The following is a 10191-nucleotide window of genomic DNA, read 5'->3' as shown; positions in this document are numbered from 1 at the left end:
GGAGCGACCGAATAGCGATTCGAAAAAGAACTGGTAGATAAATTTAATACGGAGGTTTTTTTCTATGATTGTTTCGTGGAAATTTGGGAGTGTCGCTATCAGTCTCTCTCTGATGGCACCATTTACGGAAAATCGAGAGAAGAGGGAGAGAAGTTTATGAGAGGAAAGTTCGAGATTATAGTTTGGAAGGTTCGTTCTGCGTGCTTAGCAAAAAACTAATGATACCACGATTAATTCGAAAAGTTGGAAGGTGGGGAAAAGTGATAGCCATGTCAACGCATACTTGAAAAACATGGCTCGACCCGGGTTGGTGAGCTCGGGTTTCTCAACTTGAAAAATTCTGAAAGTCATTTAATTTAAAACTTCAGAAATTTGAAGTTCTGAAGATTATCGAAAATCTCTGAAAAAGTGAAAATTCACTGAAAACCCGAGCCGAAAAAATTCTGGAAAATAGCTCGATCCGGCTCATTACAAGTATTATAAAATGGCATTCGGTCTTCGATGAGCTAAAGCAAATTTTCAGAACTTAGCAGTTTAATGCCAGATTTTGAACTGTTTGATTTTCAAACGATTCTAAAATATTTCCAAAGTTTTATTTCTGTTTTCATAACGGTCATCGTGCGTTTTGTATTTCTCTTTCTTATCAAAACTCTAGATCTTTCTGCCAATCAACCATTTTCCTGCAAACCGATAAATAAAGCAGACACTTCTTCTTTTCCGATGTGTATACCTGACGACCAAACAATATGACTTCTCAATTTCTTCAAATTCTATCTCTCATGACGAACAAACGATTGAACATAAATCTTCTTCCCCTGCCAAATTGAAAGACAAACTGGATAACCGATTCAAGAAAAGTCCTCGAAAACTTCTCGCTAGTTAGATTTATTGCAGTGACGCAAAAATTCGAGATAAGATAATTTGAAATTTCGAGAATTGTAGTAACTTTTTTCATACTACGAACAATGGGGGTTGATGTAATTTCCTGTCTATTCGAATACAGGTAAATTAAGAACATTTGCTTGAATGCATGGGACCATTTTCTCAAATCAAAAACAGAAAAATGTGAAAAATGCAAATTCTTAGGTACAGTATCGGCCGATGATTGATAATTTTTTGATTTTTTGACTGTAACTTATTTCAAAACAAAGTTACAGTTTAAAAAACAAAGGAAATACTTTCGTGGCCGCTTTATCAGGGCTGAGCAAAAGACTGGGAGCCATTTTTTTTTCGAAAATTTTGAATGAGCAAAAACTCCGAAAGCAATGCTTTCCGATCATCGGCCAAATTTTTGAATCGAATGGAAACGCGTAAATGTTTTCAATATTGGCTGAAAAAAAGCAAAATTTGAAATCACAGTAATTCTTTTACACTACTCATGTTGTTTAATTAACTTTACTTAGTTTTTATATAACTGATCGTCCTTGAATCTGTAATTGATTAGAAATTCACAAATCAATTTCGGTTTCACCTGAAAATTCCCGAAAACACGTTGTTAGAATATTTTAAAAATAATTTAAAGTTTTTAAAAAATGGTGGCAAGAAAATTTAAAAAAAAAACCGACATGAAAAGTGAGAGAAAAATTTTGAGAAAATCTAGTTTAAAAAGATGATCACGAAAAAGAGAAAGAGAATGTGGAAAATATTTAAAAATGAGATTGGATTGATGAATACCTGGTAAGAAAAATGAAAAAAAAAACTGGCGCGAAAAGTGGGAGAAAAAATTGAGAGATCTAGTTTCGAAAATATGATTGAAAAAAGAGTTAAAGAAAGATTTTTAAAGGTAGATTGGATTTATGAAAAGTGTTCCTCTCGGCTCTGTGACAAATCGTACTGGATCAATTACTGGAAATAAAACAACATTTTTTTCTGAATATCTGAAACTTCAAACTTACTTTTTGGCTCTTCTTTAATTGTTTTTCCGCGTCCGGAGCAGACGAGGAACGTGGCTGAGCTGTATCATCAACCTAAAACTTTTCAATTTGTTGGCAAATCTCGGGGAATGTATGAACTTACCTTCTCAGCTCCTTGGCGATTTTCAGCAAGAACTACTTGCCGGTGGAAAACCTGTAAAAAATGGTTGTCATTCGACAAAATGTTCTTCATACACTCACGATTTCGTGGGGAACTCGTAAGCTCTGTGCTCTATTCTTTATTTTTTCCACACTTGCTCCGCTCCGCGCCACCTCGTCGACCACTTTCCTGGTATCAGGATCCAGCTGAGAGAATTCGATGGCGTAAAAGCTTTGGACAACCTCCTGCTCTCTGGCGCTCTCCTTTTTGAGAAAATCATGAATGAACGGTTGCATGGCCACTTTGCCTGTAATTGCAAGCTTATTCAACGCAATGTACAAAGCCGCGTATGTCGCCTGTGTCCAGTTGATGGGCATGTTGTTGTATTTCTGTAAATGGAATTATTTTTTTTTGTTCTGCTGGTTTTTTTTCGGTTACTTACGGTTTGCCATTGGAGATGAATGTCTTTTCTTGACTCATTAAGGTACTCGTGCAGTCTTTTAATCATCGCGTGCCTTGCATGCCAGGATTCGATCTGTACGAAAAATATGTAGTGGTAGAGTTAAATTACACAAACAATTTTGACTTTTATAAAGGACCTCAACACCTTGTGATCCCATTTTGAAAAAAATTTCAGGATAGGTTAAAAATTGACTATCCAGGCAGCTCTGAAAATGTGAGCCTTTTCAGCCTAGTTATATCAGTTCCATTACCAAAAATCAAATTTTCTGTGAAAAAAAAATTTCAAAAACGAGTTTCTCAACTTCTAGGACCTTTTAGAACATTATATTTTGTCATACTCAAAAATGAATGTGATTCCGTAATGTGATTCCGTAATTGTCCCGCTTTTTTCCAAGAATTCATACTTGCTAAATCCTGACCCGGCCCAGCTCGGCCCGGCCCGGCCCAGTCCGGCCCAGGCCGGGCTGGAGAAAAATTTTCCCGTCCCAACCCGGCCCGTCGGCCCGGGTTCCAAATATTTCAAAAGTTTTCTGTTTATTTTTGATACATTTTTGTCAAAATTATCATTTTAAAGCAAGAAATTTATCCCAGGGCTCTTCTTAAAGCTGAAAACAAAGACATTTTAATGAAATGTTCCCAAAAATCCAGTATTCTCTCCAAACATGACTGTTAAATTTTTTTTGCCTCAAAAACCCAGGCCAACCGGGCCGAGCCTGGACGGGCCAGTGAAATTTTCCCCACCGGCCCGGCCCGCGACAGGTATGCAAAAAAATTTTTTTTTCAATTTTCGAAACAACCTGAAAATCGAGGAAAAATTGAAAAATATTTTTTAGAATAAAAGTCTGGGTTTGCAAGGTGCTGAATTACCCTTGATTAAGTTTCTCGAGCTTCGTACGTTTTTCGAGCTTATCATTAATGTTTTCAAGACCAAAACTATACTTTTTCAACTTTAAACAGAACAACTTACCAATTCGATTGGCGTTTTGTACTCAAGAGACAATTTCAAGGCAAGCATCGGAGTCATTTTTAGAGTTGTTTTCAGATTGTCTGCTAACTCCTGAAAATTAGTTTTTTATACATTATTCAATTTTTTGGGGAGACTAGCAAAAGTTGTCGTTGATTCAAAAGAATAAAAACAACTTTTAAGAAAAAGCAAAAACCGTTACCTTCCTGATGGCCAATGGAATGTTTCGTGTAGCGACTGAAGGTGGAGTTGGAAGTGACCGTGTGTTTGAAGAACTTTGAGCGACTGGGTTAACCTGAAAATATGTTTTTGTTTCTTTGTTATGCTTTCTGATACAAAGTTACAATTTATTGGTTATGTGTCCAATTTGGTAGCTTTGAAATAATATAAAACGTACATTTGCGGATCTTCTACCACGGACAGCCGGTGGAATCCCTGATGTGCCGGGCAACGATCCATCACAGTTTCGGGAGCTTCTAGGATCTTCTGAAGGACCCTGCACCTTTTTATTTAAAGCAGAAGTTTTGGGCATATTAGATGGTGGGAGAGGAAGAACGAAATAAACCTGAAGATCAAACAATATCTGATTAGCTCTACGTAATATTAAAAACGCGATATTACCTTTGGTGGGTTTTCAGAGTATCGCGATGAACGTTGAGTATATCTTTTTCTCTGCGTAACTGGCATAGACTTCTTCAAAAGGTCTCTCACTGTGACTGAATCAGGTAAAGAGGACAGGCCAGTTGATGTCGTGGAAGACGGTTCCCCCTGAAACTGATAAAAACTAATAAGAAACTGGGAATGGATACAAAATAAAATATATTTTCTGCGACATTTTTATTAATAGCATTTGCGAACAATCATATTAAAGTTTTTTTAATTGTTTTACATTTTGGAAGCCAACAAAAAAGAATTTGAATGTTGCGAAAAATACTATTGTTTCTAACTAAATCTCACATTGGCAAGGTTATTAGAGGGACCAGCAGAATGGGCCCCATCAGAGTTCCGAGAGCTTTCGGGATTTTTTGGAATGTTCGTAATTTTTTGAGCAGTAGCAGACGTTCCAGAAACATTGGATGGTACGACTGGAAGTGAAGGTATGGCGACTGGAATCCGTTTCTGTAAAATACAAAAAATGTTGAATTCGCTTTATTTTAAAACTTCTGCCCTGTTCGATTATAGCGGAACAATGGAGAATGAACGATACAATGGCCGAATAAGTGCAGGCTCTGTCTGAGCTTACAGGTCCCATGGGTGTTAAAAGGTTAAATGGGATTTCACAGGGCTCATGGAAAATTACGAGTCTCAAAAACATAGGAAAACATAGGGAGGTCTCACATCCCTTATGGTTTGACAGTGGTTATATGTTTTCAATCATTTCGTATTCTTTATGTGTAGAAAACAATTTGATTGTTTTGACGGCCAACTCCCTCCTAATTCTTTTTCATTTTTATCCTTACTTCAATGTCTCCGGCCACAGCCCCATCTACTGCTCTACGAACTGGTGAAACTTTTTCTACCTGACGCATCATTAAAAAACAGGGCTACAAGAATTTATGAAATTGATGATTTTGGGGTCCATATTCCGAGGGAACATCGAAAAAGGGTACATTGAGGGTACACAGATCTTCTAGGGACTCTGGCTCAAAGACTGCATGAAATGTTAGGGTGTAGAGCGTTTCAGCCTAATGTAAGCCTATAATTTTCTATAACTTTTTTGTTTGTTTTTCACTACAGGCTTAGACTAAAACATTGTTTTTTTTCGAAATTTTTACCAGGCCTATAATTTCAAAAAAATATAGCAAATGAGCTGTAACAACTGAGAGTATAGCAAAAGATCTTTCAAAGCAAATGGGAAAATAGCAAATAATCGCAACCTCTTAACGAGAGCCCCCGAGAAGCTCGGTGTACAGTCAAAGTACTTTTTTGCAATGAATCCGAGATCCGGGGCCTTAATTTCATATGTTTCATAATTTCTTAGTAGAAGATCCACCAGTTCCAAGAACAGTAAATGCGGTCGTGGCCAGAAACATTCAAAAATCCATTGTACCATCCATTCCGCCAGTGTACCATTCATTCGGTCATTGTAGCACTCATTTGACCATTGTACTACTCATTTGGCCATTGTACCACTCATTCGGCCATTGTCCCGCTATAATCGAAAAGAGCCAAAACTTCTAGACTACCTTTGGTGGATTTTCAGAGCGTTTTGGTGGAAGGTTTGGCTCTTTTTCAGCTTTCTGTGTAGTTGGCACAGATGAAGTCGGAGTGGCGTTTACTGGGACTGGTCCAGGAATAGAAGTCTGACCAGTACATGGCGTAGAAGATGCTTCCTGTAATAAAAAGAATAGAGATTCTTTTATTATTGTACATTCATGGAAGAATCCGAAAAATGATGTGTTATTGCTCACATTGACGACTTTATTAACGCGAGCGATTGGTGGAGTGTCGAGTGTTTTAGGCGTTGAATCTTCTGTGTTCCCCGAGCTTCTGGAAACTTCCTTCGGGACGTTCGGAACAGTTCGGACAACTCCAGAATCAGCAGATGGTAAACTAGGAACTTGAACTGAGCCAGGCACATAAGATTGGACAGCTGACGTGGACACATCTTGCTGTAATTTATCCAAAATTTAAAAAAATATATTCAAAATGAAAAAATGTATTTTTTCATGCGTCCAATCTTTTTTTTGTAGTTTATTCATTTTTAAAAACCGAAGTTAATGTAAAAATGAAAGTACGTATGTTTCCAACTAACAATCATAATGTTTTCCATGGTTCTATTGATTTTTAGATCTTACAAAAAATTATCAAAGATCGACATTACAATTTTTTAATGACTGAAAACTCACGTCAACAATATTATTAGCAGGTGGAGCCCCTGATGTTCCAGGCATTGACCCGTCACAGTTCAGAGAGCTTCTGGAATCTTCCAAAAAATCCAGCACATTTTGAACAGAATCAGGAATTTCAGGAAAATCGGATGACATGGATGGCCAGGCGAAACGAATCTTTTTCTGAGAAATTATTAAAAGTATAATTATCTTCAATTTGAACGTTGTGAATTACCTTCTGTGGGTTTTCAGCCCGCTGTGGTGGACGTTGAACTCGTTTTCCACTTCTCTGCGTAGATGGTAGTAAAATGTCTTTCACTGTGACAGTAGCGGGCAAAGCACACTGGCCAGTTGAAGAAGTGGGTGGCGTTTCTTGCTGCAACTTATTAAATATTTTTCTGCGATGACTTTTGGTATGTTGATAAGGTTTCGAAACAATCATATTAGGGTTTTTTGGTGTTTAATAAATTTTTGAAAACCATAACAAAAAAAGCGAATAATTTAGAATAGTGGGTACAAAGCAATTTCAGGATGCAAAAACATGAATAAATCGAATTTTGTACTCTGGAATTATGGATTTTGTACCCCTGAATCCCTTTGCACCCCTTGTACCCCAAATCATTGTACCCTCCGAGTTCTGTTCCAAAAAATAATTCAACATTGAATTTTTTATGACAAAAAAAAACTCACGGTAACAGATGGAATCCCAGATGCACTCGGCAATGATCCCTTCGGGTTCAGAAAGCTTCGGAGATCTACTGGAAAACCAGGAAGATTTATAACAGGAACCCCGATAACATTGAATGGTAACGCTGGAAGGTTGCCGAAACAAATTTGCTCCTGTAAAATTTGAAATGATAGAATTAGCGTCAATTTGAAACTCATAAATAACCTTTTGAAAATTCTCAGAGCTTTGTAATGTAAGTTGTGATTGGTTTTCAGAACTGTGCAATGGCCCAGACGTCATGGGTGTGTCGTTTGCTGGGACTGGAGCAGGCATCAAAGCAGGCATTGACTGGTCAGCTCTGGACGTTTCTTGCTGCAAATTGTTCAGAAATAATTTCGAAACTAATTTTGAAAAAATGTTTTCAAAAAATAATTTTTTCAAAAATAATAACTTCAAAAATAAATTCCAAAAACTTTTCAGAATATAATTTTCCAAAAATAATTTTAAATCATTTTTCAAAAATTATTGTGTTTAATATTTCAAAAATTAGTTTTTGAAATAAAAAAACAAAACATTATTTCTCAATATTTCTGAACAATGTTATTAAATTTCTTAAGTGATTTATTCTATTCAGAAACCACAATCGTCTAAAATGCGAAATTGTATATTTTTAAGACTAAAAACTCACTTTAGCGGACTTCCTAGTAGGTGGAATCCCTGATGTTCCGGGTAAGGATCCATCACAGTTTAAGTTTGGAGTATTTGGAAGCTTCTGAGCAGCAGCAGCTGGTCCTGAATCATTGGTTGGCAATGTTGGTTGTGAATGTTGGGCGACACGAGTCCGTCTCTGTGAAGTTTAGAAATTTGTTGATTTAGCTGTAGTTTGAATATTATAGATTACATTTTGTGGACGTCGGGGTCGTTGTTCTTTTCTCTGTGTAGCTGGTATTAAAACGTCTCTTACTGTGACTGTCTCAGGCAAAGAGCACTGGCGAGCTGGGGACGTGGAAGCCGTTTCATTCTGAAGTTAACCCAATTCAAACTAAGAATGGGGGCTGTATCTAAAACTTACAGAATTCAATCCTACGGGTTGCGGCAATCCTTGTGACTCACGCATCCTTTTACAAACCGTCATACCGATAAACTCAGCCAAATCCAGCTCACTTTTACTTGGTTTCCAAAAAGAGGCAGCTTCATTGGGTTGAGAAACGTGTTGAGAAGTGGCGGTAGAAGGTTCTGGAGCGAGAGAAATAGAAGAAGAGGGACCGGCAACATCTTCTTCAAGTGGAACCAAGTTACATGAAGCATGTGTGACAAAACTCAGAAATCCATTCTGCCTATCAGTCGCTGGGTTGGGTTCCACTACAACCTACAAAAAAATGGATTCTTGTTTTCTAGAGAAACAAATATCATTTACGTCGTGATTTTGGATTGTTGAAAAACTAGATGTGATTGCCGCACTGGTTATATTTTCAGCATCAGTGGGAATAGTGCGATTTTCTGGTTCATCCACTTGAGGCAATTGTTCGGTTTCATCAACTACTGGGTGTGTAGCTTGAGAATTAGCTGGTGATGCTGGCAAGGAGATAGAGGACGATGATGTGCCCGTGTTGGGAGTCATCTGAAATTGTTTTAATGCATTTTTTAAATGTTTTCAATAAAGAACATTTAGTATGTACACGACATAATTTCCATCTGAAACAATACTCACTTCATTCAAGTTGTTGACTCTTTCATGCTCTTCCAATACTATTCGAAGGAATTCAGTATGGTCTTGTAAGTCATTTTGTCCCGAACTCCCACTGCCATTTGCTTCATTCGTTCCGCTTTCAGCTGCTTGGTGATTCTGTGTTGGAGCTCCCTGATCACCCTCTTGTACAGCTTTACTCTTTGGTGGTCTTCCACGTGGTCGTTTTACCTGGAATTTTGTTTTTTATATTTTCAGAAAATCCTGATGAATCCTGCCCGGATCGGATACATCAACTTTGAAATGAATTTTTGTTAAACAAACGACTTGGTCCTGGATTATGCAATCTTGTAAGGCCATCGCAGTTTCTCCATATTTAACAAAGAATTGCGCTTGGAGCATTGTATTGAAAATCAAAATTTACCTGGGCTGAAGAATTTTGTGATGAATCCGTTTCTGTCTTCGGTGGTCTTCCAGGTCCTCTTCCAAATGGACCCTTAAAAAATAACTGTTTCAATTCTTTGAAACATATCTTACTTTGACTTTTGTAGAACTTTTTGATGTTTTCGGTCGACCTCTTTTTCTTGGTTGGTCTCCACTCTTTGACGATGCAGGAGCACTTTCATTCTTTGAATCAACCTGAAGTTTCAAGATTGTAGCGCACCAAAAATTCTAACTTATTTTTAGAAAACGAATTTACCTTGACCGAGGCATCTGGAACATTTCCATCTGTTTTTGGCTTATTCGGAGGTCTTCCTGGTTTTTTCTTTGGTGGCAGTCTACTTATTGCAACGGTCTGAACTGATAATATAAGTCTCGGACAAGGATTTGAAATTGTATCACCTTGTCATCTTCCGATGCTTCCATTTTTTTTGAGCAGTACAGAAACTATTTTTTGTGCAGTACCGTAACGCTGACAGCAATTTGAAGGTCCTGAATTTGAAACAATAGTTTAAAGCTAAAAAAAATGATTGTTACGACATTGTGTTTGGAGGAAAAAATTTAGCGGAGAATTCGAAACTAAATTAAAACTTTAAATTTTCCGTTTTTTTTGTTACCGAACCATAATTTTCCGATAGGAAGAAAGAAATGAAAATGAGCAAAACATTTAACAAATGGAACAAAATTGATTTATAAGTAGAATTGGCTCTAGTCAAGTTTAAGGGTCCCCAGAATTTTGAAACAGAAAACAAAAAAAAGATGGGGGGGGGGGGGGGGGTTTAAAATCCGATTATTGTGAATTTTAGAGGTTAAGATGTCCAAGAATTTGAAAACATTGTTCAAAAACAATCTCAACTATACTTGTGACGACCCAGCTTGAGTTCGTCCCGAACCCGCCCCGGCGGGGCCGTCATTTCACAAGTATGGAAAATTGCAAAAAGCATCTTATGATTAGACCCTTGTGTGATTTTTTTTCTATCAAAATTTTTTTCGAGTTTTTTAGATCTTTTTATCAAACAGGCAAACAATTCAAAAGAACAAAACAAATGAAAAAAAATTATTATAAGCTTAAAATCTGGCCCAAAAATACAGGATTTTTGATACCTGGCCTGGTCCTTGAAAACTT

General features: G+C 37.2%; 1 protein-coding gene across 1 annotated transcript; it reads right to left on the bottom strand.

The window, feature by feature from the left end:
- Window positions 1-1276: 1276 nt before the first annotated feature.
- CBG28110 lies at window positions 1277-9491 on the bottom strand (the record flags this gene model as incomplete). The annotated part of the gene is made up of 25 exons (XM_045240666.1): window positions 1277-1330; window positions 1896-1967; window positions 2017-2067; window positions 2115-2402; window positions 2456-2548; window positions 3443-3532; window positions 3642-3734; window positions 3837-4004; window positions 4061-4207; window positions 4397-4558; window positions 5626-5772; window positions 5851-6051; window positions 6289-6453; window positions 6506-6646; window positions 6961-7110; window positions 7163-7309; window positions 7626-7784; window positions 7839-7958; window positions 8010-8306; window positions 8355-8558; window positions 8649-8855; window positions 9049-9120; window positions 9162-9263; window positions 9325-9420; window positions 9468-9491. 25 exons carry the CDS (start codon window positions 9489-9491, stop codon window positions 1277-1279), a joined length of 3450 nt encoding a protein of 1149 aa, XP_045098696.1.
- Between the last annotated feature and the right edge of the window lie 700 nt (window positions 9492-10191).

The sequence above is a fragment of the Caenorhabditis briggsae genome (assembly GCF_000004555.2).
Source record: "Caenorhabditis briggsae complete genome, chrX, whole genome shotgun sequence".
NCBI lineage: Eukaryota > Metazoa > Nematoda > Chromadorea > Rhabditida > Rhabditidae > Caenorhabditis > Caenorhabditis briggsae.
Note: the sequence above shows the minus strand (reverse complement) of the source record. Positions and strands in the feature narration are given on the sequence as shown.